Here is a 26,786-nt window from a genome sequence, read left to right on the forward strand (position 1 = left end):
CCCGGAGCGGAGCGGGATTTGAAGGGTGAGAGACAGGCGGAGGCGGGTCGGGAGACCCGGCGTCGGGGGGCGGGGCGGGGCTGGGCTCCCCGCGTTCCGCAGTCGCTTCCATTCATTCCTCCGCCTCCCCGCACCCGCCCTTCGCGCTTAAACCCGGCTTGCGGATCTCCTCCTGGATGCGTAAGTGCAGACGTCGGAAGGACCTGGAGCCCTGGAGCTGCTTAGAGGTTGTAGGCAGCGCACCGCCGGCCGGCGGGCAGAGGGGAGCGGGCAGGGCACGGAGAGGAGCGAGGAGTGGACTGAGAACGTGTAGATGCAGAAGGGCGGCCGGAGCGTCCACTGTTTGCTTCGTGCCGGCGGGGAGACCGCTGGGAAGGAAGTAGTGCATGTTTCTGGTTTTAAAAAGTTGTTTTGTTTGTTACCGTTTTACAAACAAGGAAAATGAGGCTTAAAAAGTGGTCCATTTCCGTAGGTCAGGGAAAAGGATCAGGATTCAGGATTGGACGGCTCTGTGAGGGAAACCGTGCCTTCCCCCCACGGGGCTTGAGAGGCGCCAGGGATTTTAGCGACCCCCTAGTCTAATCTGCGCATGGTGCACCCTGGTCTTCCCAGCCACACACCCATGTGTGATGAAGACCTCGAGGCTCCGGAAGGGATGTGTCCGAGGTCGCATGTTGGTGGGAGTCCAGATGCTCCAATACAGACTTGAATGGATTGCGTGATAGGCTTAGAAGCAACAGCAGTAAGAAATAATGAGGGTTATCATTGACGGGCCCTCTGCTGACGGCTGTGTTTACATCAACCTTCCGTCCAGTAAGGCGGAGAGATACTTCATCCCCTTTTTACAAAAAAAGAAATGGGGTCAGGAAGAGGTTAGAAACTTGCCCTAAGGCAAACAGCCACTAACAGCAAGTAGTGGAGCCCAAGTATCCGACTAACCCAAGCAATCTAACCATAAGCTACACCGTCCCAGAGAGAGGCTAGAAAAATCACCTTTTCCATCATTAGCCTAAGCACAACTCTGATGATGACAGAGATCATTTGGGGGCTCTTAACCCAAACTTAATATCGTTATTATCTTTGATTTTGAAGCATTCATGTTGTCTATTTCCCATTACCTTGGAAAACAAGGAGTTAAGTGTCCTAGGACTGGAAATGGGGATTCGTAGACACTAGAGAACACAGGAGTCAGGTTGGCCAGGGCCTTACTTTTTTTTTTTTTTTTCTTCCTCTTTTCTTTTGAGGGCTGCACCTGCAGCATATGGAAGTTCCCAGGTTAGGGGTTGAATCAAAACTACAGCTGCTGGCCTGTGCCACAGCCACTGCAATGCCAGCTCACAGCCACATCTGTGACCTACACCGCAGCTTGTAGCACCGCCAGATGCTTAACCCACTGAGCGAGGCCAGGGATCAAACCCGCATCCTCATGGATGCTAGTTGGGTTCCTAACCTGCTGAGCCACAATGGGAATTCTCAGGGACTTAAATGTTAAGCTAAGGAGTTTGGATTTTATTTGCCAGGCCTTGTAGAATCAGTGAGGGAAGGGTCAAAGCAAACATTTCTTTTTTTTTTCTTTCTTTTTTTTTTTTTTTTGTCTTTTTGCCATTTCTTGGGCTGCTTCTGCGGCATATGGAGGTTCCCAGGCTAGGGGTTGAATCGGAGCCGTAGCCACCGGCCTACGCCAGAGCCACAGCAACGTGGGATCCGAGCCACATCTGTGACCTACACCACAGCTCATGGCAATGCCGGATCCTTAACCCACTGAGCAAGGCCAGGGATCGAACCCTCAACCTCATGGTTCCTAGTCAGATTCTTTAACCACTGAGCCACGACGGGAACACCCAAACACTTCTGAGGGCGGGACATGGCCAGCAATTTGCAGCTTCTGGAGTAAGTGTAATTGTAGAGGAAGAGAACAATAGGGTAGGACTTCCCTGGTGGCTCAGCAGGTTAAGGATCGGGCATTGTCACTGCTGTGGTGCAGGTTTGATCCCTGGCCCAGGAACTTCCACATGTCAGAGGGTGGCCAAAAAAAGGAGTTGCTGCTGTGGCACAACAGGATCAGAGGTGTCTCTGCAGCACCAGGATGCAGGTGCCGTCCTCAGCCGGGCACAGAGGGTTAAAGGATCCTTTGTTGCCTCAGCTGTGGCTTGGATCTGATCCCCTGGCCCAGGAGCTCCATATGCTTCAGGGTGGCCAAAAAACAAAACAAAAAAGAACAATATGGTAAATAAGGGTATTTGTACATTTAAAAATAAAGGCATAAAAGAAGCCAGTGGCGATTATACTGGCAAGGACCTTGAAGTGGGAGGAATTCTAATAAGATGCCAGATGATCAAGTAGCAGACTACTTGTGTGAGAAATTTGGGAGTGAGAAAGAGGGCAGTGCATGGGAGCTTGGACTGCCAGCCCCAAGATGCCTACGCATGGTTGAAGGAGAAGGCAAGAGAGCCAGGGGAGATGAAAGAGGACGGGCAAGGGCCTGCTGGTAGAACCAGGTGTCTGGATACCTTGCCCAGGAAGAAAGGGGAGAAAACACGGGAAGCCTTTTCCGTCTAGAAAAGATAGATCGCTCCCTCTTAAGCTGGAGGGAAGGAGAACAAGGCTTTAGAGATAGATAATTAAGCGGCTGAGGAGCTGCTTAGATGGGGGAACTCCCACTTGAGGGATCTGAATCTAGGGAAGTAAAGGGCAGAAGGGGCTAAAACAGAGGTGGTATTCAGAGGTCGGAACAGTGATCCAAGTAAGTCACTGAACACCGCATCCTTCCCTGTGCTTGGCATTATGTTAACGTGCTCAGTCCTCATCCTTAGAAATAGTGGAAGAGCAAGACATCCGTTTCTGGAGAGTCAAGGCTAAAGATTTCGAGGCAGGGCGTGAGCAAGGTGTGAGAGGAGTAGACAGACCAGTCTGGAGGCAGCACTGGGTTGGATTTAAGGAGAGAGGTTGGAGGCAGAGATGTTAGGTAGAGACTCGTCGTAGCTCAGTGGGGATGGAGGAGACAGAACTTGGGAAGCGAGAGTGGTCAGGACGTGATGGCGCAGTGGGCATAAAGGGGAGAGATTCTGTGGTCTGGATCTCGTCCCTAGTCTGGAGTCCCTCAGAGTAGAGTTGGCGCCTTGCTCATGGCTGGGGGAGGAATCACGGAACGTGAGTACCCTGGCTGTCATCCGTTTGTCCCATCCACACCCACTCTCCATCCTTCTCTGCTCTGCCCTGCGCCCTGCGAGGCTGACTCAGAGCCTGCATCGGTGGATTCCCTCAGGCTCTGGTTTCCGTGTATTCCACCAGTGGGAGAATGTTACGTGTTAAATTGTGCCCCCCCCCCCATTTTTACGTTGAATACTTAGGCCCCAGTACTTCAGAGAGTCACTCCAGGTATAATTCGCTCCGATGAGATCATTGGGTGGGTCCTAATCCGGTATGACTGGTGTCTTTGCTGAACTTCAATTAAAAACAAAACCAGGGAGTTCCCACTAAGGCTCAGCTAACAAGCCTGACTAGTATCCAGGAGGATGTGAGTTCAATCCCTGGCCTTGCTCAGTGGGTTAAGGATCCGGCACTGCCATGAGCTGTGCTGTAGGTCACAGACAAGGCTCAGATCCCACATTGCTGTGGCTGTGGCGCAGGCCGGCAGCTATAGCTCTGATTTGACCCCTAACCTGGGGGCCTCCGTATGCCACACACGTGGCCCTAAAAAAAAAAAAAGAAGAAAGAAAAGAAAACAGAAGCAAAAAAATGGATTGTTTAAGCCCCCAAGTTTGTGGTACATGGTTATGGGCAGCCCTAGCAAAATAATACAGAGGAGATCGGGGGGTGGGGGGGAGCAGGCAGGAACTTTTACTCCCCTGGCTTGTACCTGCCACATCCTCTTTGCCACAGCTCCTCCAGGCAGCCCCCTCTGTAGCTGCTGTGTCCAGCTCTCATAGCCACTCTCCCCTTGCCCCTTGATACGGAGGGTGGGTGAGGGTACCAGCACCCAGCTGTTGTTAGCCCTGGGATACTGCCCTAGTCCTTGATGGCTTTCTGAAATCCTGCCTCATCTTTATAAATATGCCCTTTATTAAACTCTTATCCAGACACCCAGATTGAGTGTGTCATCTATTTCTGCCAAGACCCTGACTAACATAGTGGGTATGTTTGGAGTCAGCAAAAAATGCCATTTGTTTAAGAATTTGAATGGGTCAGGGGCCTCCGTAATCAGAACGGCCTAAGCACACTTAGCGCCGCACGTGAATGGCATAGAGGATGAGGGAGGTTGGCACTGGAGCTAAGGTGGCATTGTCCAGAAAGATCTCCTTCCTTTAGAAAAACATTTATTGAAGGCCAACTACCATGCACCAAGCACTACTCTAGGTGCCAGCGGGGGGTGGGGGGGTTGGGGGGGCGGAAAGTGTGGGGAAAGACAAATAAATCCCAGCCCTTGCCCTCAGGGAGCTCACAATCTAGTAACAGAAGACGGACATGTAAATGGCTACCTGCATAAAGCATTGCAGGTGCTGTGATGGAACCATGAGCTGGAGATAAGAACTTTGGAATGATCAGCATACAGGAAAGGCAATGAGAGTGGGTGGGATTGGAGACAATTAAGAATGGACTCTTGAGACGGCAGTAATTAAGGACTGGACGAAATGCCAAGATAAGCGATTAGGAAGCAATAATTACCATAGTTTAGATGTATTAAATACTTGCTATGTCCTAGTCACTGTGCTTTATTTAGATTATCTCACTAAGTGCTCTTTATAACTTTACGAGGTTCTGTTATCCGTGCTTTACAGATAAGAAAAGTTAAGGCTCAAAGACTTTCAGTTATTTGCTCAAGGTCACACAGCTAGCAAGTGGGAAAGACAGGAATTGAACTTAGCTTTGACACCAGAGTTTATGCTCTTAACTGTTGACATACACAGAGAGGCCTGAGCCAGGAGAGATGGTGAGAGATGGTGAGGTTTGCAGGCCATGCAAAGAGAGAATTTCAAGGAGACACGCACTGCCGCCACGACAGGTGCCAAAAGGGAGATCGAATAAATTGAGGATTAGCAGGATCGTTTTGGATCTCGCGCAATGAGAAGGTTTGAGGCGGAGGTTGCCGCGTAGTTCCATTAGCAGAGTGATGGTCGGAGAACAAATCGAAGGAGTCTGAGGAGCAAATGGGAGTGGAGAAGTGGAGGAGTTTGGCATTAAACAGGAGCGAGAGGGAGTTCCCGTTGTGGCTCAGGGGTAATGAACCTGACTACTAACCCCGAGGATGTGGGTTCGATCCCTGGCCTCACTCAGCAGGTTAAGGATCTGGCGTGGCTGTGGCTGGGGTGGAGGCTGGCAGCTGCAACTCCGACTCGACCCCTAGCCTGGGAACTTCCCTATGCCACACATGCAGCCCTAAAAAAAGCAAAAAGAGAGAGAGAGAAAGGAGGTGAAAGTTAAGAGGCACTTAGTCAAATGAGCCTACTCTGAGGAGAGAGGGTCCTGGATTTTTGTCAGCAGCAGTACTGAAGGCTCAGTGCTCTGAAGCCCAGCTGGGAGAGGAGACACCGGGGAAGGAGGTGAGGTCTGCGATGGCTGTGCTGTTGGGATGGGGTGGGCGGAGAAGGTGGGAAGGACTAGAGGGTTTGGATCTGCCCTGGGTACTGGGAGCCAGGGGCCTGCCAGCAGCTGAGCGGTAGGTAGGAATGGTTGGCGATGTGAGTGGTGCAGTAGGACCCCGCCTCAGCCATGGCTGGGCACACAGACAGGGGCAGGGTCCCCAGGCAAGAAGGCTGCCATCCTCGGTAGTCCGTCTGGGCCTGGGAGGAACACAGGGGCAAGGGAGTCTTCTCCGAGGACTTAGGTAGGATTTCAAGGAGGCCGGGTTCCACTTCCTCATAGGCGTCTGAGACTGCAGCCTTGGGCTGGGAGAGATGCGGGCAAAGGGGTCTGGATTAGAGCAGGTCCTCTGGGAGCAGGACCTGGACTGTGCAGGAAAGAGAGCTGGGCTGGACATAGGGCCCAGGGATGGCAGGCTGGTGCACGAGGGCCTCGGAGAGGTGGGGGGCTGGGGCTGGGGCTGGGAGCCAGCTCCAGGGAGGGCTGGTGGGGGCTGGTGGGGAGAGGGGTGCACTCACCGGACTCAGGGCTGCAGCATCCCTGAGGTACTGGCCTAGGACCCGGTGCAGGTCTGGAAGGGAGGGCCACAGCGCATGCCTCAGGCTCCTGGGGGAGAAGGAAAAGAAGGAGACTGAGCTGCGGGCGGGAGTCGGGAGGGGGCAGTGGGGGGGGGGTAAGGCTTGGAGAGGTCCCAGTGCAGTCAGGGCAGTAAAGGAAGGTAGAGGAGCAAAGGAAACCTCAGGTGGTGGAGGGTCAGAAAGGGTGGCTGGGTGTCCGCCAACATTCCTGCCTCGGGCATTCGCACTTTCTGTTCTGTCTGGAACACTCAGTCGTTAGGTTTCTGCTCATCCTGACAGAGAGGCCTTACCTGACGAACCTGTCTAAAACAGAACCACTTCCCTTCCCCATCACTCTGTCTCCCGTTCTGCCTATTTTTCTTTACAGCACTCGACTTACTGGGTATTTATTAGAGTATTATTTGTATATGTGTATCTAGTACACATACTAGAATATAAACTCCATGAGAGCAAAGGGTGTATCTGTTTGGTCATTCCCGCATTTCCAGGGTGTAGAACAGTGTCTGGCTTATAAGAGGTGCTCAAGTAATTAGAAGAACAAATGAATGAAGAGAACCGACGGGGCTTTTATTAAGTTACTGAGGAAGGTGGTCCATTTGGGAAGAACACGGATGAAGGTGTGTTGGGGGAAACTCCAATTCTTTAGGCTCCTGTTTCCACATGGAGGGACTTCAGCTGAGCAGTATTTCAAGGCCTCTTCTGACCTCACATCTCTCCAGGGAAGGAGGAGTGATGTGTCGGGTAAACTGTGGAGCAGGAACTGAGTATGCCTGGTTCAGAAGCACCACCTCCCTCTTCTCTTCTCCCCCAACTTTTTTTTTTTTTTTTTTTGTCTTTTTAAATTTTTTTAGGGTTGCGCCTGCGGCATATGGAGGTTCCCAAGCTAGGGGTTGAATCGGAGCTGTGGCCACTGGCCTATGTCACAGCCACAGCCACGCCAGATCCGAGCCTCGTCTGGGACCTACACCACAGCTCACAGCAACGCTGGATCCTTAACCCACTGAGCGAGGCCAGGGATCGAACCTGTGTCCTCATGGATACTCGTCAGATTTATGTCAGCTGCGCCACAACAGGAAGTCCTGCCTCCAACTTTTTTGTTGGATCTGGCTACCTGCAGAGAGGCTACATTCCAGTCTGCTCATATATACGAGCAGATTAAAAGATCAAAGACATGCTCAAGGGGAGATGAGAGCACGGAAGAGGAGCATCTAATCCAGCTTAGGGCCATCAAAAGAGGCCGCCTGGAGGAGGTGCCTTCTGAGCCGAGTCTTCAGGAATTGAGAGATGGTACCAGCCAAAGGACTGAGGTGGCATGGATTCTGTCCTTTGTGTTTACGACTTTCAATGACATTTCTCTGCAGCCTTAGGCTTTCCACATAAACAAGTCATTCATTAATAACATTTATTTAAGGGTGTGCTGTTAGGCAGGCACTGTTTTGAAGGATGACCAAGTAAGGCATAGGGAACACATACAAAGAAAGGAAAGCAGTGAGATGCTTCTGGTACGATGACAGAAGGCTGTACTGGGGCCCAAAGAGAGCAGCCAGTAGGGCAGGGTCAGGGAAGGTTTCCTAGGAGTTGGTGAAGAAAGTTATTTAAAGCTAAATGGGTATTAGTCATCCAGGGAGGATATTCCTGGCAGAGGGGACATTATGCTCAAAGGCCCCGAGCAGTAAAGCTGCTTGACTTGTGGAAGAAATCACCAACAGTTTGGCAAGGCTGATGCACAGGGTGGGTCCAGGATGAAATGCTGGCAGTGGCCAGATTTTGCACAGTCTTGCTTGTCATTCTAGAGTCTGGATTTTATCCTGGGGAGCTAGTAATGAGACTTAGGGAGGCAGAGAGACAAGTTCATGTGTGCATTTTAGAAGATTCTGATGGCTCCCTGCGGAGGGAGCAGGGGCTTGTCTTGGTGAGTTAGGTAAGAGGAAGGGGCTATTGTTTGAACAAGGTTAAGGGGTGGAATAACTGGACCAGCCTGGATGGGGGGGAGGTGCCTGAGTGTCTTGGCTTGGGTGACAGGTGGACGGTAGCCTTGTTATTGAGATGAGGAGCCAGAAGGTGGGGCTGTTTGAGGTGTCCCGTACAGTGGACATGAAAGAGTGTAAGCAGGTGGTGCAAGGAGCAGCTGACCCCGGGTGTGGGCCCGGGTGGGTGTGGATGTGGGGCTGTCCCGAGCGGCGGTCATAAAATGTCCCGGGGAATTCTTTAGAGGCCGCCGGCCCCGCCCGGACTACCGCCCGGTCTCCCGCCTGGCCAGAGCGGTACCTGTAGTGCTCGGGAAACTGCCACCTCAGCAGCAGCAGGCCCAGGAGGGCGCTGAGGCCCAGCACCAGAAGCAGAGCGGTCACCAAGGTGATCCAGGCTAGGGGACAAAGGCAGTTAGACCGCCCCAGGCCGGAGCCCCGCCCAGGCCCCGCCCCCAGCCCCGCCAGGCCCCGCCCCTCGCCGCCCTGGGGCTCAGGGTTTGTCTGCGCAGCCGCGGCCCCTAGAGCTCGAAGCCACGCCCCTCGCTGCGCCGGCGGCCGCCACCCCCCACTCGCGCAGCCGCAGACCGTGTTTTCCCCCCACCCGCCCTTCACCGGTGTCGGAGGCGGTCTCCACCCTCAGCGGGTCGGACCAGGCGCTCCAGGGGCCTTGGAAGGTGGGGCCGTGGAGCCTGGCGCGCAGCTGTATACGGTAGCGGGAGCGCGGGCGCAGCTCCAGCGTCTCTCCTTGGGCCCCGAGAGGTGGCTCCAGCACCTGCGCGGAGGAGAAGCGAGCAGGTGGTCAGGCTCTGGGCCCCGGTGGGCCGGCGCTGGGGACTTGAGAGCTCGGCGTTTGACTCCCCAGGGATGCCCAGGGAGCCTCACTGGCAGAAAACACGCATCCTGACGGGAACTGGGCAGAGAGCACCTCGCCCTCAAGCCTCACCCTGCCTGGCCCGATACACTTGACACACTGACTCATCTACACACAGAACTACCCTCATCCTGACACACGTCCATGCGATACACCCTCTGGCAGAGATCCTGGTGCACACACTGACCAGGCGCACACCAGAACTCCAGGTCGGGCGGTGGAAACCCCAGACACTCAGAGCCGTGTAGACCCGGCCACAGATAACACGCAGTCTGTTGAGGATGCCAGCACTGGGTTAGGTGCCGAGGGTACCAGGACAGATTCCAAGCGGAGGCAACAAACATCGTGTGTATGAGCATGGAGCCATTACTGACTTAATCAGTTAGCAAACATTTGTGAACAGCTTTCGAGATGCTAAGCGCTGGCCTCTGCACGGGGTGGAGCCGGGGGGGAAAGATAAATGAAACACGGTCTGACATGACTCAGGAGGAAAACATCCAAACAAGAAAATAATTAAAGGAAATAGTTAGTGCATTAGTAATGATGTAAGTAAGGTTCTGTGGGAGCATCAGGAAGAGTGCAATGCCGCCCAGGTTGCCGGATGGGAGGTTCCAGAGTGTCCAGTGTATTAAGAGCATGGATGGACTGGCTGGCTGGCTACAGATGAGGCTAAGACAGTGGTAGTAGGGACATCAGGCCTCTGAGTACAATAAACTCAATTTATAAACAGAGGGAAGGGACAAGGGAAATGGGAGGAGTCAAGGATAATTCCAGGTTGGGGTAACTGGGTAAGTGTTGGTGCCATTGGCAGAGACAAGGAACAGGAGAAGTAAGTGTGAGGAAGAAATCCTGTGTGGTTCTATTTTATTAAGTTCAACAACAGCCAACACTTATCAGTGGGAGTGTTGGAACAGCGATTACCTTGGAGGGTGTGCGTGTGTGACTAGGGGCACCAGGCCCTTCCTAGGTTCTGGCTGGAAATAACCTGTGTCTTGATGTGCTTCATGGTTACATGGGTGTGTACTCGTGCGCAAATCAATCAATTGTGTGTTTAAGGTTTGTGTACTTGATGTAACTTATCCCGCAGTAAAAAAAAGTAGAATAACTTTGAGGAGGAAGAGGAGTACAGTTTTGGATATATTGTGTCTGAAATGCCCTGGAGAGCTTTTAGGTAGAGCTGTCGGATAAGAAGTTGTATCTACATGTGGTAAATGAGAGTAAAAGTAGAGAAAGAAACTTAATATTTAATGGCTGTTGAGTACCTTCTGTCTCCCAGGCAGTGTGCTATTTATATCTTTAATGTTTACTGTAACCCTAGCAAGTACGTAGCACCAGTGAGAAAACTGAGATCTCAGAAGTTTGGGTAATTCCCTTAAGGTCTTGAAGTTCCTTTCCTAATGGGTATTGAAATGATAAAGTTGGGGTGGTTCATGTACAGTCATTGAAACCGTGGAGTCGGAGCACCCACCGAGGGAGAGCATATGTATTTCTTTAGAGGGAACAAGAGTCTAGTAGGGAACTGTAGGAAGCACAGCCTATTCCGGAAGAGTGGAAAAGGAGGAGGAGCCGGGAAAGAGTGAGGAGGTTCAGTCTGAGAGGAGGTCTGAGAATCAGGAGAGACTGATGGCCCCCAAACAAAGGGAAGATAAAGGTTTGAATTGGAGTCGTGGGCAACAGACGTCAAAGAGAGATTAGATCACATAAACAGAGATAAAGAGGCCCAGACGGAGATACAGGGACACCTTCCCTCCTGATAGGGCCGTAATAGTCTGAGGCTGAGGTCTGTTTCTCCACTGTACCTTCCAGTCCTGATGGCCTTCTCTGATGTATCGGAGCTGATAGCAGGTCTCTTGGGCTGCCCAGGATGATGGGTGCTGCCATGCCACTTCCAGCTGCCCGCTGGAGACCTCCCTCCAGTGGAAGTTTGGAGTGGGGATGAGCACTGCAGGGATGTCAGCAGGGACTGGCCTAAGCCCATCTGCGCATGAGGCGTCATGTCACCAGGGCCATGGGCCAGAAGTAGCAGAGTTGGTGATCCTGGGCATGGGGTCAGACGTGGCAGGGGTGGGCGCTATGTGGGAGGAGAAGGAAAGAACGTTCTTACCAGCCTGGTGGATCCAGAAAGGGGAGCCCAGGTAGCTGTGAACAGCACCCTGGGCTGTGGTCACCTCCACGAGGATGTGAATAACACTGTCATTTCGTGACTTGAAGTGGCAGCGGGAGAGCCGGGAGGGCTGTGGTCCTGGATTTTGGTCCTCCTCTTCGCACTTCTCCCAGATGGGGTCCCTAAAAATCAGCCCCGTAGAGTCTTTGAATCCGGCCAGTCTCAGAGCCTAATTCTGCTATTTCCCATCCTACAGGGGACTGGATTATAATCCAACTCCTCTCTTGCATGAACCTCCAGGGCTTTCTGTCTTCATGTCAAAATGAGCAAGATGAGATGTGAAGATACCACGGGCTATAGAGTTCATGTCTTATCGGCATGTAACTCTGGGCTAATTACTTGAGTTTGATTTACCTCTGCCCCAGTTTCCTCATTTGTGATTTTTCTTTGGCTGCCGAGTGCAGCAGCTGAATGTGGGATCTCAGGTCCCGGACCAGGCAGGGATTGAACCTGGGCTGCGGTGATGGAAGTGCAGAGTCCTAAGCACTAGACTGCCGGGGAACTCCTGAAATGTGTTAACATAACAATACCTGCTTCGAACAGGTTGGTTACAAAGATGAAAGGTTTCCTCTTTCTGGAGGGAAGGTCTTCATGTTTTTAATCTGTTTTCACTAGGCAGTCCTCTTAGCCACCGCTATGTGTTATTTACTAAGAGGGTGTTATGACAGCCTTCTAACGGGCTTTTCTGCTCCCATTTTCACCACTTTCTGTAATCTGTTCTCCACACAGCAACCCGAATTTAGATCCAAAGTGTTGATCTGATAACAGCCAGAATAGAAGACAGATCTGTCCGTTTATTTGGATCTTTACTCCTGCTGCGTTAGCATTAGATGAAGGCAACTTTCTAACTGATGATCCTGCTTCCACTCTTACTCCTTCTTAATTGCACAGAGAAATACCTTTTTAAAATGTACATCATCTCATTGCTCTCTTTCGCTTAAAACCCATCAAGGGTTCCCCGTACGTACCTACCGCTTGGCATAAAATCCAGGCTCCATATCAGGCCCTGCAGGACTTTGAATGGTTTATAGTTCCTCCCAGCCTCGCCATTCTCATCTCCTACAGTTCTCACACCCTTCATCCCCGGGGCCTCCTCCCTGTGCTGCAACACCAGATGCGTTGTCTTTGCATCTCACCTTGCCCGATGGCCCTGCCTCCAGAGCTCACCTGCCTCCTTCCTCCTTGCTGCTTGGGTCTCAGCTCACCTGTCACCTCCTCAGCAAAGCTTTCTCTGACCACTCAGTCTAAATTAGCACCCGTTCCCCCATCCTCCCACTTAGTCGCTATCCTATAATCTTGTTCCTTTATTTCTTGACTTGCTTGTCACCTGCTCTTCCCCTCCCCCAACTAAAATATAAGCTCCAACAAAGGTGTAAGCTTTTCTCTTTTGTCCCTCTATCCCCAGTGCCTGTACCTCGTCCCTTCGATAACGGTTTATTGAACGAATAAATCATGTCCCTTCCCGATTATAAGCCCTAAATGGCGAGCTATTACTAAAATTATTGATCATTTTATGTATTTGTTCAACAAAGAGTCAATATTATGTGCCAGGCACTGCGATAGGGCCAACGAATACGTAAAGGAGTAATTTTCAAGGAACTCTCATTTCAGTGGGCAAGGCAGAAAAACAAACGGATGGGATTTTTCTGCGGTGTGCACAGGTTGGCTTGAAATTATCAAGGAGGATCATCTAACCCAGCCTGGGAAGGTCAGAGGACAGTTCCTGTACAAGGCAGTGGGTAGACTGAGGCTTGGACTATAAATAGGACAGGCACAGGGAACAAACACAGGCTTGTGCACAGATAAGAGATGCGGTGCTTTGAGGGAGATTCTGAGGGGTGCAGAATGCTTTCCATACAGAGGGCCTGGTGGTGACGGCAAATGGAAGACAGCAGACCAAGGTCATGGGTGCCTTACTGCCTTTTTAAGAAGCTTGCCCTTAATTTTGCAGTAATGACGGAGACATTTCAGGATTTCAAATGGGGACCTGTCGTGATTAGCTTTGTACTTTGGTCCCTCTGCGGTTTGTAGGAAAGGACTGTGAAGGGGACTAGAAGCAGAGACATTTACTAGGACACTGTTATGGTATTTCACGTGCAAAGGACGCGTGGGATTGTGGCGGTGGGGGCAGAGGGAGCTGGACGGACTCCAGTGATGCCGAAGAGGCAGAAAGGACAAGTGTTTCCGACTGGAGGTGGAGGGGGAGACATGGCAGAGGTCCAGGGTGGACACCTGAGCTGGCGGCGGGATGGACAAGAAGAGGAGGAGCAGGTCTCAGAAGGGGAAACGATGGCTTCAGCTTTGCTACTCTTTGATCCTTCATGGCACCTCCGTACCATGGAAATCGGTCACTAAAAAGAACGAGTTACGTCTTTTTGTAATGATCTCCTAGACATATTTTTGAGTAGAAATATGTTAAATCATATATATAATGCAACCCAATTTACACTGAAAATTAAATATTGTGTATAGACATGTAAATGCGTAGAAAAACTGGAGGAATACATTGAAAACTGTTAGTGGTTTTTTTCATTATTCATTCATTCAACATTCTTTTAAGTGAGCATCTACTGTGTGCCAGGAACTGTGGTAGGTAAGAATACATGGGTGAGTAGAAGCAGATGCTGACTAATTTTTTTTTTGGTCACACCCGCAGCGCACGGAATTTCCTGTGCCAGCATGCCATACCAGTGACCCAAGCCGCAACAGTGACAACACCAGATCCTTAACCCACTAGGCCGCCAGGGAACTCCAAACAGACACTGACTTTGCCCTCATGGATTATGTATAGTCAAGATCAGCCTTTCTCAACTGGAGCTCTGAGAGGGAATTTTACTGGCTATCAAATAACCACATAAAATATAAAAGAAAATCATAGCTATAGTAAGTATTTAAGAATGGCACAACAAGGATATATAATAGTGCCATCACCTAAGGAGGAAGGTCAGGGGAGGGTTCCCTGAGGAGCTGACATTTGAGTTGTGCTCTAAAGGATAAACAGAAGTTAAGTAAAGACAGGAGAGCTGGGTAAACAGCACGTGCAAAGGCCCAGAGGCAGGAGGGAATATGGCAGGTAGGAGGGAAGCAAAGAAGGCCAGTACCGGAGCTCAGAACACAAAAGGCAGCAGAGTGCAAGAGGAAGCTGAAGGCATTGGTAGGGCTGAGCAATCGAGCACAGTATGAGGCCATGATCGAGTTCTTCTCTTTGTCCTGAAGTCACCGGAAGCTATCGATCTTGGAAGAGATTTAAGCAGGGAATGTTGTATTTATTTTTGCATGTTAAAAAGCTCCCTCCGGAGTTCCAGTCATGGCGCGGCGCAGTGGTTAACGAATCTGACTAGGAACCATGAGGTTGTGGGTTCGATCCCTGGCCTTGCTCAGTGGGTTAAGGATCCGGCGTTGCCGTGAGCTGTGGTGTGGGTCGCAGATGCGGCTTGGATCCCGCGTGGCTGTGGCTCTGGTGTAGGCCAGTGGCTACAGCTCTGATTCGACCCCTAGCCTGGGAACCTCCATATGCCGCGGGAGCGGCCCAAGAAATGGCAAAAAGACAAAAAAAAAAAAAAAAAAAAAAAGTCCCTCCAGCTCCTGTGTGGCGTGTGTTTTGGAGGATCCCAGAAGGGATCCGTTAACTAGTCTTCTCGGTAGCCTAAGCGAGCGATGACGATGGCGTATACCAGGGTAAGGGTATACATACTTATGCTAGTGGTGAACAAATGCGGATTAACAAGCCTTGGTTATATGCTTGATAAGAAGGAGGTGCCAGATCAGTGAGGTGTTTAGTGGAGGTTCTTGAAGGCCAGGCCAAGTTTTGTTTGGATCTGCTATAGAGGGCAAAAAGTCGCAGCATATGTTTGAGAAGGGGAAGGCCATGCAAAGTTCGAGTTTAACAGAGGTCAGTCTGTCAGCAGCAAGGACAATTGGAGGTGGGTGGGAATGGCAGCTGTCGTGGTGTTCTAGGTGACATGATTAAGGCTGAATTAAACCAAGGCCTTTCCAGGGGGTGTGAAGAGACACTGGAACGGGAAATACCCACTGGAGGCTGAGTACACGGAGGCCCTTTTGTCCTGGGGACAAGGCAGGGGGGTGAGGCCGACCCAAATCCATCTCTCCCCTCTTTCTGCACAGTTGTGCTTCTCCCCCATGACGTCACGCTCCAGCAGCCGTTCAGTCCTCACCTGTCTCTGGGACAGCACCGCGTCCTGCTGTGGTAGAAGAAGCCCTGGGAGCTAGCATGGTCCTGTTGCTGCCACTGACAGGTAACATTCTTCAGGTCCAAGGTGAAGCACTGCAGGCCGATTTCCACTGGGGTCGGAGAAGGAAATGCCATCAGAGCCCGTGTGCTCCTCCTCTGTAAGGTGTCCCGGTCATCTTTACACACATAGCTGGGGACACGCACTCCTGTTCTCTCGTCCCTCCCTGAGCATAGCTCACTCTGTCCAGTGGCAGATTCGAGGTCATCAGGAAGGACCACGAGCTTCCACATCCAGCCCAGGCCTCTCTAGACACCTTTTCGCTGTCCTCCGCATCGCCCCACCCCTTCGCTGACTCACCTGCATCCTCAGGCAGGTCCACGGTTACAGGCAGGGACCAGGATCCCCAGGAGCCATGGAGGGAGACCCCGTCAGGTTGGCTGCGTAGCTGGAGCCAGTAGGAGTTACCAGGCTGGAGCCCTGAGATGAGGCAGCGTCCACCCTTCACTGTCAGAGAGGGGGCCTTGGGAGAAGAACCCCAGCCTCAGAATCTAGGTCGGCCTCTCAGTCAAGAGAGCCTCCATCTCTTGTATCTGAAGCCCCACGTGTGTGGAGTGACCCCCGGTTCCTCACTGGATAAGATGCACACAGACTGGGGTCCAGGTCAGTGGGTTTCAGTGCTGTCCGGGGCTTTTCAGGGAGATTCCCATTAACCTGGGGGCCTGAAGCTCTCAATTTTGTTGTTATGAATGACCCAAAGTAACACGCCTCCTGCGAGCTAATCACAGCCCCTACTGACTCTCAAAGGACCAGCTCAGTCCAGAATCCCCCAAAGTACGGCCTGTCCTTTCTGGGGGCACAACTGGGGATAGGAAATAGGAGGTGGAGCAGAAGAAGGCCAAGATACTTCTCTAGTTGGGGAGGTCTGCTCTGGTCCGTCCTGTCGGAGCATCATGGGCTGAGCACAAGGAGGCCGGTCCAGAGCTGGGGCTGAGTTTGGTCTCTGCAGAGCTGGGCAGCAGGTTTCTGTGGACAGCAGCTGCGTGACTGTGGGGCCCGTGGCGTTCCTGGCATCCTTGGGGCCATAGCGGAGTTCATGCCTCAGAAATTCACTGAATTCAGGAGCTGAGGCCTCCCAGCTGATCTGAAGTTCCCCTGGCTGGCTCCCACCCTTGGCCTTGATGAGACTGGGAGGAGCTGGCAGGCCTGAGGGCGAGACAGGGCACATCAGAACTCCTTGAGTGCCTCAGTCTACGGTTCCACCCGTGGGCGGTAAGAGAGCGCTGCTGGGGGCTGGGTTGAGGGCAGCTGCTGCGGTGGGGGCAGGGAGGCTCTTTAGCCTATTGTTCTTTCCTCAGGACCTCACCGCAGGGGTGGGAGGTCCCGTGCTCCCCAAGAGCAGGGACCTCGCCATCTGTGCATCCTTGTCAGCTAGCATGGTGCCCGGCACATGGTGAGTGTTCTGTAACCAGTGGATGAGTGAGGAAATGAACAGGTTAGCCATGGGAGGGCGAGTCTGGTGTGAAATGAAGTCTAGCTCTAGATGCTGAGGCTGAGAGGAACGAGACGAGGGCCCTAGGGTGCCTCTGGGGTCTGGTAGTGGACGGCATCCTTGCTGTCATGAAAGAGCACAGAGCAGTCTGGTCCTGGGAGCTGGCCTGGGGGCAGCAAGCAGAGGGGCCGGAATGACAGGAGGATGGCCCTTACCCACGCTGTCCACGAAGAGCTCCCGCTGGGACAGAGTCTGGTTCCGAAGCACGTTCTTCACCCAAAGGTGCAGCTGAGAGAAGAGGCGCACTTCATCCTGGGCTGGAAACTGGCACACATATCGGGTTCCGAAGGGCAGCACACGCTGGGAACTCAGGGGGCAGGCACGGGGCTTCTCCCTGTGGGCACAGAAGGAGTCCCGCCTACCTACAGGGCCCGAGGACTGGGTCTGTTTCCTTTACCACCATTTTTCTTCTCAGGGCCTGGGAAGGATGGGGTGGGATTGGGGGTTGTGTCGGGGCATGAGCTGAGCATCTCCAAAGCACATCTGTTCATGAAGTGGCTACTTAGGGCGTGTCCTTGGAGTGGTTCTCTGATAGGGCCAAAGGCAGGGAAGCTGCTGGAACGGGGCTCCACGGAGGGGTGTCCAGGACCAATACAAGGGAGCTGCGTGTGCATGACATACCCGTAGGCTAGGCGGTGTGTACGGTACAGCACATACCCTGGGTAGGCGTACAGCAGCTGATAGATTCCACTGGGCGCTGCCTCTTCCGCATCCCAGAAGCAAGTGAGGTCCTCAAATGTTCGAGAGAAACATTTCAGAGACTCTGAGTCCGAGGCCAGCAAGGAGGCATCTGAGGAACAGCTGGAGCGTCGGGCTCTGGGTCCTCCCGGGCGTGTTTGTGGGCAAGGGCAGGGGACCAGCGGGAGCCTCCCACCTTGCACCCCTCCCAGGGCTCCCTCGGCCTGGGTATCGGTGATCGCCCCCTCCACACACCTCACCTTGGCTGGTGACTTGCACCAGGTGTTGGGGGGCCGGGAGGAGGCAGGAGATGACCACCGAGAGGGCCCAGAAGGGCATCTTCTCCGGCAGAGTGAGCCTGCCTTAGCCCATCCTCCCTTCAGGAAGCCGGGCCCCAGTCCCCTCCCGGGCCAGCCCCTCAGGTTCCTGTCAGATACAGCCCCACGTCCTGTCCCTGTCCCTGCCCCTGTGGGGCCCATCCAGACCACACAGGGGCCGGGGGCCAGGGGCGGGGGTGGGTGGGAGTGGGCAGGAGGGTAGGAGGAATTCAGAAGAGAGGATACAGGCCTTTAGGTGGGAGGAAGATGGGGGTCACACTTCTGATCAGGTACCAAACGCAGAGTAAGCTTGTGTGTGTCCGTGTCCCGCGTGGTGGAGGGCATGTGGTGAGCCCGGGTTGCACACTGAGTGCTCACGTGTGCTGCCACGCGTGAAGCCCTTGATGTAGCCTTGACTCCGCTAATCCTACAATAGTCTTATTCTCTCCATTGCAGTGATGAGCCAACTGAGATGCGGAGAAATTAAAGGTTTGCCTAAGATGACACACCTGCTCCGAGGTGAAACTCAAGACATTAAGCTTTAGAACCCAAGTGCGTCACGAGCCCCCCAGTGCTGCTGGAAGGTGTAGTGTGCAGAGACGTGACTGTCTGCCTCGCACCCGGACAAATGGTGGCAGTTTCTGCCGTAATGGGTTCTATAACCTCGTGCACACAGAAACACACTCTCCCTGGAACCGTCCCCCCACGTGGGCCCTCCGCTGCGGGACCTCCACCACTGCCTGTCACCCTTTGCTACTCAGTGTGGTCCTCGGAGCAGCAGCAGCAGCGGCATCACCTGGGAGCTTCTTAGAAAGACAGAACGTGGGCCCCGCCCCAGACCTCCTGACACAGAATCTGCACTGTCTCCGAGTCCCCAGATGCTGCGAATACATCTTAAGGTTTTGGACGCTCTGGTCTTTAGTGCTTTTGTCTGGTTGGCTCAGAATCAAGGGCTGGTTGGTCTCGGCTCTCCAGCTCGCCCTCGCCTTCGCCATGAGCAGAAGGGTGGGTACGCTCCCTTCTCTGAAGCCCGGGCCGCCGCCTCCGACTGCTGTAACTGTGGTGGCTTTTAGGCCGACTCTCAGGAGCTTTGACTCTTGCAGGGCCTGGGGCCAGAGCAGGCCGTGTTGACTCCCACACTTAGCCTGTCTGGCCTCAGGTGGGGCTCCCCTTGCTGGCTCTACAGACTAAGCATTCTCACTATCACCTTCCTCTCTTCCTCCTGAATTGATGTGACTAACAGAGAATTCTTGGGGGTGGGGGGGAGCTGGAGGGGGGACAGGGAACCTTTGGCCCCCCTGTGAGGGCTTAGCTTCTCTGGCACCATTTCTCTGCATGCATTTGTCCTGACTTCTGCCCAGAGCTCAAGCTACGAGGACTGGCTTTCTCTGCCCAATGGAGGTGACTCTGGATGCTTCCCCAAGCCCCCAGTCAAAGGCCACCAGCCCCTGTCCGCCTGGTGAGAAGGGAAACAGCTTTAATTTCACGTGGCCCCGTGGCTCGGCGGCTGTGTGTGTGCTGATGACTTCCTAATTAATGTTGCCAGCTGAGACTCCCCCTACGGGGCTCCCGATTTCGATCATCGGCGGCCTACTTGGCATCTCTCCTTGCCTGCCTAACGGGCATCTTAGACTGAGGACGGCCAAAATGAAACTCTCGATGCTGGCTCCCACCCCTAAACCTGAGCCCCCCAGTCCGCTCAGTCGATCCAAGCCCACACCTCGGTGCGCTGGATTCCGGTCTTCCTCTTACCCCGCGTTCCCTTCATGAGCAAGTCCTGCCAGATGGCGTTTAAAAAAGTACCGTAAATCCGAACCCGTCACCACCCCCACTCCTCCCACCCCGGTCCAAGTCTGGGTCTCTGAGTAGCTTCTAACTCTCTCCACTCTTAACCCCGTCCATGAAAATCAGATTTCCTCACTCCCCTGCTTAAAACTCCAGATGGTTTCCTACTACACTTAGAATAAAGTCTGAACCCTTGCTAAAGGAACGCGAGGTTCGGCCAGATCGGACCCCGGCTGACTTCGGTCCCATCTCCTATCCTTGTCTTCTTCACGCTGGACCAGCCGCAATAACCTCACTGTGTCTCTCATCTTTTTTTTTTTGGCCCAACCAGTGGCATATGGAAGTTCCCAGGCTAGGGGCTGAATCGGCGGACCTACACTACAGCTCATGGCAATGCCAGATCCCCGATGCATGGAGTGAGGCCAGGGATCGAACCCGCATCCTCATGGATACTGGTCGGATTCGTTTCTGCTGCGCCACGACAGGAGCTCCCATGTGTCTCATCTTAATCGTTTGTGGTCTACCTTCCTGCAGTGCTTGGTGCCTGCCTCCTCCTGGAGTTCTGCTGTGTGTCACATGCTCCTTTTTTCCTCCTGCTCTTGTTATTTTCCCCCTTCCCTTTTTCTTTCTTTCCTTTCTTTTAGCCACATAGGCAGCATGGGGAAGTTCCAGGGCCAGGGACTGAACCCATGGCATAGCAGGAACCAGAGGCCCAGGAGTGACAATGCTGGATCCTTAATGCACTAAGCCACCAGGGAACTCCCCAGTTTTTCTCTTTGCTCTTTCTCTTAAATGTGGCTGTTCCCCAGATGTCCTTGCTTCTCCCTTTGTATTCCCTAAGTGGTCTCATGGCTTCTATCTATCTACCAGTAACTCCCAGGATTTTTTTTTTTTTTTTTTTTTGGCTTTTTAGGGCTACACGCATGGCATATGGAGGTTCCCAGGCTAGGGGTCTAATTGGAGCCACAGCTGCCAGCCTACACCAGAGCCACAGCAACGCCAGATCCAAACCATGTCTGCCACCTATTCACAGCTCACAGCAACGCCGGATCCTCAACCCACTGAGCAAGGCCAGGGATCGAACCTGCAACCTCATGGTTCCTAGTTGGATTCGTTTCTGCTGTGCCACGATAGGAACTCCTTTCCTTCTTTCTTTTTTTTTTTTTAGGCATATGGAAGTTCCCAGGCTAGGGGCTGAATTGGAGCTGAAGCTGCTGGCTTACACCGCAGCTCTTGGCAATGCCAGATCCTTAACCCACTGAGCAGAGCCAGGGAGGGAACCCACAATCTCATGGATACTAGTTGGGTTCGTTACTGCTGAGCCGCAATGGGAACTCCCCTGAGAGTTTATCACTCTCTTGAACTCCAAATTCTTGCTACTTATTAGACATCGCGATTTGTTATTCCATAGGCCCTTCGAGCTCACAAGTCCCAAACAGAGCTATTATCATCTCCACGCACACTCCCGGATCTTCCCTCCCTACCTTCACATCTCACCGTGGAAACCTGGAACCTGAATGTTATCTCCAAATTTTCATTCTCTCTCCACCTGTGCATCCAAGTCTTACCAAGTCCTGTGGTTTCTACAGAGAGGCAGCATACTGGTGGTTAGGGAAGTTGCTGCTGTGCTGCAGCAGGTTGAGGATCTGGCATTGTCTCTGTGGCAGCAAGGGTTCCTCCCCAGTGGGGTAAGGATCTGGCATTGCTGCAGCTGTGGCCTAGGCTGCGGCGGTGGCTCAGATATGATCCCTGGCCTGAAACTTCCATATGATGCAGGTTTGGAAAAAAAAAAAAAAAGGTGAGGGGTGCAGAGCCTGCAAGATAAGGGGTGGGGGTTGTAACCATTGGAGAGTTGAGGTCGGGGCTTTCTGCTCCTGCGTACAAGGAGGTCCAACTCCCTGTCCCTGTCCTTTTGCCATTTTTTCTGCTTCTGCACAGCTGGAAAAACGAGGCCTTTCCCAGTTCTTTGCTTCTTTTTTCTTTTTTTTTTTAGGATTTTTATTTTTTCCATTATAGTTGATTTACATGTCCTTTGCTTCTTTAGAAGCATCAAACAGGGACCGGATTAGCCCTAGGGAAGGGAGACCACTTAGCTTTGCTCCTCTCCGGCCAAAGAGGTCAGTGTGTCCAGCTCCGGTCAGCAGACTTTTCTGTGGGGATATAAGGCCAAAGCCCTGGCTCATGAAAGCCTGTATTTGAGCTCTGTGCAGCCTTTGCTGAGGAGTTCCAGGGGTGGCTCAGGCCACAGTGTCCTGCTGGATTACTCTCTGGGGGTAGGGTGCAGGGAGGGGGAGCCCTGTTTGTAGCATTTGCTGCTCTTGGTGGGGGAAATATTCAAGCAAGGCCAATTTCAAGCTACTCGTGTGACGTCATGAATGGCAACTGGGAATTGGGTTCTCAGGGTCCATGCTGGGGCCTCGCCCTCTCCCAATTTCCCTGGATTTCCTGGCACCTGCCATTTCTATCCAGTCAGAAAGCCCGGAGGAGGCAGCTCTGGGCACTGGGTTCTCCTTCTCCCTCTGTCTTTCCCACTGCTGCTAAGCTTCTCTCCAGAACCACTGTTCCATCGGCTTCTCGAGCAGCGTGTGAGAACACTGTATTTCCCCACGCCTGTGTCTGCGGTAACACGCTTGCCATTCTTAGAGGTGACAAATGGTACCTTCTTCAGTGCTTTTTCAGAAGCTCAAATTTGCTTTTATTCTTTCCCTGTTTAAAATCGTTTATGGGTCCACGTGATCCTTTGGTTCCATCGAGGCTCATCTCTCGATGCTGGAATGGTCCTTACACCTCTCATCTTCCTGTTCCTGGACTCTCTTCCTAATGAGCTTCCCCTTGCTCTTTCCCAAACCCAACCCCCATTTCTGCCACAGGCTCCTTGCTTCCTCAAGCACGGAACCTTCCAGACTTTCAGCCCGTTGGAACTTTGTGATTTAAGACTTAGCCCAAGTGATTGCTTCTTGGGAGTTTTTTTGTTTTTTGGTTCTTGGTTGTTTTTTTTTTTTTTTTTTTTTAGGGCCACGCATGTGGCACATGGAATTTCCCAGGCTAGGGGTTGAACTGGAGCTGTAGCTGCTGGCTTACATACCACAGCCACAGCCACACGGGATCTGAGCTGCATCTGCGACCTACACCACAGCCCATGGCAACGCCAGATCCCTGACCTACTGAGTGAGGCCACGGATTGAACCTGTATCCTCATGGATACTAGCTGTATTCGTTTCTGCTGAGCCACAACGGGGACTCCCACATCTTGGGAGTTCTTATCATCTAACTATATATGATGGGAGAGAAGGCTATTTTAAAAAGAAAAATGCAATTTCACATTCCTTTCAGAAGCCTCATAGCTCTTTTGTGATCAGGAGCAAGTTGGTGAGCCTTTGGGCATGGCTTTGATAAGTATGAAATTTTACTTTTTGCCAAGTATGAATTTGACGAGAATTTTGGATTGTACAGTGGTAACTCCGGAGAAAAAGGAGGCGCTAGAAAGTGAAAGATAACAACCCGAGGAAAAGACATCTTCACCCGTGAGAAACTCCAGGGGAAAACTCTTGGAGGAAAATTCCAGAACAGTGATGCCTAATACTCAGCTTTAAGTTTACTCTCGATTCTGTGAGAGCTTAGCTTTCCCAAACCTTCCGTAAGGGCCTTTTAGACACAAATCGTATATTCCTGGTGTTCTAGGAACAGAGGGAGAAAGGCGAGCACACCCACGGAGGTGAGAGGATAGCGGGCAGCGCGGGGATCGGCATTTAGCAAGAGCGGGAATTCAGGGTGAAGGGCGGTCCCGGGGGGGGGGCGGGGAGGAATCAGAGTCCTGGTGAAAACAGGAGGGCCTGGGCTTCCCGGAGCACGTGGAATGGGGCTGGGCCCTTCCGACTGGATGTAAAGGAAAACGTGACCCCAAAGTGTTGTGGGACGTGGGGACACGTGTGTTACACACACACTCTTTCCTTCCTTGAACACTCCCCCCCAGTTGTGTGCCTCTGTTGGAGTCTTTTACACATAAACAGCCACGCATGCCTCTGCCTTAGCTAGACAAGATATGAACCCTGCCAAGAGGGGATTGGATTGTCATTTTTTTTTTTTTTTCAGGGCTGCATCTATGGCATATGGAAGTTCCCCGGGCCAAGGGTCGAATTGGAGCTGCAGCTGCCGGCCTATGCCACAGCCACAGCAATGCAGGATCTGAGGTGCATCTGTGACCTAAGCTTCAGCTTGCAGCAACGCCAGATCCTTAGCCCACTGAGAGAGGCCAGGGATCGAACCTGCATCCTCATGGATACTAGCTGGGTTCTTCACTCACTGAGCCACAGTGGGAATTCCTGTCATCCTTTTCTTTTTTTTTTTTTTTTTTTTTTTAGGGAGATCCCGTTGTGGCTCAGTGGTGATGAGCCCGACTAGCATCCATGAGGATGTGGGTTCGATCCCTGGCATCGCTCAGTCGGTTAAGGATCTGGTCTTGCGGGGAGCTGTGGTGTAGGCCACAGACATGACTTGGATCTGGCATTGCGGTGGCTGTGGCGTAGGCTGGCAGCTGCAGCTCCGATTCAACCCCTAGCCTGGGAACCTCCATATGTGGCCCTAAAAAAAAAAAGTTTTAAAGTATAGTTGATTTACATCGATCTGTTGTTTTCGGCTGTACAGCAAAGTGAGCCAGTCCTACATATGTATTCATTCTTTCTCTCATGTAGGACTGTCATCTTAGCTCACTTCTCCGGGGGTAAAAGTTGGGTGGGAGTAGGCATCTGTTTACTCTCTGAGTCCTTATCCCACCAGCTACCATTACAGAGCAGCTGCTCTCCGCCTGCCCTCTGCCAATGCATTGTCTCATTTCATCACATTATGTGCCCTTACCTGACAGAAGAGCCATGGAGGCTGAGATGGACCCACTGAGCTGTCCCAAACCACTATGAGTGGGTAGAGCTGAGGTGGGAATTCAGGTGTTTGACTCCAAGCCTGTTCTGCCAACTATTACATGGACGCCTCTGACTGGGACTGCTCTTTCCTCCGCTTCACTCACTTTTTCAAAACGTATGTGCCTGGCACAGGGCTGTACGCGGGGTGAAGCTGGATTCAAAACAGGCATCAGGAGAGGCTTTATTCCTGTGAATGGGGAAAGGACCCCTACGTGCCCAGCGGTGATCCCCAGTGCGAGAGCGACGGGGCCCCCGCTTGGTCAGCCCTCTGTTGCCCTGAGCTGCTGGGTTCGCTCTGACCTCTGAGTCCTCGCTTCCCATGGAGGCCACACACGGACTGGACTCTGGGAGAGAGATAAGGAGATGCAGGGCCGGTGGGAGGAGCCTGAGCTGCCCAGAGGGCCAGGCAGGAAATCACCCCTTCCTTGGGGCCGAGAGGGGAATGACTCGGCTGATGGGTGGGGGTTCCGTTTTTGCAGCTGAGCGGGCTGCAGCGAGGCCTCTGGGGCAAAGCATCTGGGTTCTCCTTCCCTGCCACCGATGGCAGCCTAATGAGGCTTCAAGAGGTGGGCCTGGGCCTTCCCTCTTCATTTATCCATCATCTCCTTGGAAACGAGTTTGTGCTGCTGGGCTGGTCTCTTGCGCCAACCCTTGCCCAACCCAGGGCATCCCCTGTGAGAACACAGCTGCAGAGTGAGGCAGTGAGGAGGGAAGCGAGACAGGCGGGGGGCAGGTGAGGTCTCTGCCATTTCTGAGCTGCCCAATTTGGGCTACGTTACTTCTCCTCTCTGCCTTCTCGTCTGTAAAATGGGAATGAGAATAAGAGTACCTACCCAAGAGGGTGGTTGAGCAGTAAAGGAATTAATATGTGCCAACAGTACCAGCCACTTTTGTTCGTTTAGTGACTGGCACTTCCACCAGCCCGGGCATCCGAACAGAAGTGTGGCATTAGCTCTCGACTGCTTCTTCCCTCTCCTGCATGCCCATGTTGAAGGCCATCCATGCTTTCAGCTCATCACCCCACAATCACTTACCTCTTCATGCTCTTTTTTTTTTTTTTTTTTTAAACACTGTCTTGGGTTGTAATTCACACCTCATACAATGTACCCAAGTAAAGTATGCAATTCTATGGTTTTTAGTGTAGTCACAGCTACAGGAAATCACAGTCAATTTGAGGTCATTTTTATCTCCTCAAAAAGAAATCCTGTATCATTCCCTTCTTACCCTCCACCCTCCATCCTTCTCCCAGCCCCACACAACCTGCCATTTATTCCTATCCCTAAAGACTTGTCTGTTCTGAACCTTTCATGTAAATGAAATCCAAATACAACATGTGGTCTTTTGGGACTGCTTCTCTCCTGGCGTGGTATTTTCTTTCTTTCTTTCTTTTTTTTTTTTTTTTAGTCTTTTTGCCTTTTCTAGGGCCGCTCCCGAGGCGTATGGAGATTCCCAGGCTAGGGGTCCAATCGGAGCTGTAGCCCCAGGCCTACGCTAGAGCCACAGCAACGCGGGATCCAAGCCACGTCTGCAAACTGCACCACAGCTCACGGCAACGACAGATCCTTAACCCATGGAGCAAGGCCAGGGATCGAACCCACAACCTCATGGTTCCTAGTCGGGTTCATTAACCACTGTGTCCTGGCATGGCAGTTTCCGTTTTTTGTTTTTTGTTTTTTTTGTTTTTGTTTTTTTTGTCTTTTTGCTATTTCTTGGGCCGCTCCTGTGGCACATGGAGGTTCCCAGGCTAGGGGTCGAATCAGAGCGGTAGCCACCGGCCTACGCCAGAGCCACAGCAACGCGGGATCTGAGCCGCGTCTGCAACCTACACCATAGCTCACGGCAACGCCGGATCCTTAACCCACTGAGCAAGGGCAGGGACCGAACCCGCAACCTCATGGTTCCTATTCGGATTCATCAACCACTGCGCCACGACGGGAACTCCAGGCGTGGCATTTTCGAGAATCGTGCATGTGGTAGCGTGTGTCAGTACTTCACTTCCTTTTAATAGTTGGGTCATACTCAGTTGTATGGGTAGGTCCCATGCTGTTGATCCATTCATCAGCTGATAGACACTGGGTTGTTTCCACTTTTTGGCTCTTGTAAGTAATGCGTCTGTAAACATTTATGTACAATTTTGTGTGGACATATGCTTTCATTTCTTCTGGGTCTATACCCAGGAATGGAC

At 52.3% G+C, this 26,786-nt stretch overlaps 1 protein-coding gene and 1 long non-coding RNA gene across 8 annotated transcripts; one reads left to right on the forward strand and one right to left on the reverse strand.

Annotated features, from left to right (window-relative positions):
- Positions 1-20: 20 nt before the first annotated feature.
- On the forward strand, positions 21-25,957 carry LOC102158889 (uncharacterized). Of its 3 annotated transcripts, XR_002345238.2 has the most exons (4): positions 21-180; positions 15,289-15,419; positions 18,357-20,611; positions 24,244-25,957. It is a non-coding gene; the product is annotated as an uncharacterized LOC102158889 (long non-coding RNA). The 3 variants fall into 3 exon arrangements; XR_014808518.1 differs by lacking the exon at positions 24,244-25,957 and having other exon boundaries at positions 21-227; positions 18,357-18,807; XR_014808519.1 differs by lacking the exons at positions 21-180; positions 24,244-25,957 and adding an exon at positions 5,405-5,540 and having other exon boundaries at positions 18,357-18,807.
- MPL (MPL proto-oncogene, thrombopoietin receptor) lies at positions 4,300-17,956 on the reverse strand. 5 transcript variants are annotated; one of them, XR_014808494.1, is made up of 13 exons: positions 17,844-17,956; positions 17,563-17,695; positions 17,061-17,239; positions 16,261-16,559; positions 15,714-15,876; positions 15,339-15,465; positions 11,104-11,285; positions 10,799-10,941; positions 8,741-8,900; positions 8,427-8,523; positions 6,099-6,186; positions 5,239-5,885; positions 4,300-5,136 (listed from the first exon to the last, which is right to left on the reverse strand). XR_014808494.1 is itself a non-coding variant. In XM_013999453.3 (12 exons), exons 1-12 carry the CDS (start codon positions 17,920-17,922, stop codon positions 5,598-5,600), a joined length of 1,938 nt encoding a protein of 645 aa, XP_013854907.3. In that variant the 5' UTR covers positions 17,923-17,956; the 3' UTR covers positions 4,300-5,597. The 5 variants fall into 5 exon arrangements, 2 of the variants coding, with proteins under 2 accessions (XP_013854907.3, XP_084821460.1); XR_014808493.1 differs by having other exon boundaries at positions 10,799-10,977; XM_013999453.3 differs by having other exon boundaries at positions 4,300-5,885.
- Positions 25,958-26,786: the final 829 nt, after the last annotated feature.

Source organism: Sus scrofa, chromosome 6 (assembly GCF_054392235.1).
Source record: "Sus scrofa isolate SSC_HxYL_T2T_F1_AM1 chromosome 6, Sscrofa_HxYL_maternal_Yorkshire_Landrace_v2.0, whole genome shotgun sequence".
NCBI classification, from domain to species: domain Eukaryota; kingdom Metazoa; phylum Chordata; class Mammalia; order Artiodactyla; family Suidae; genus Sus; species Sus scrofa.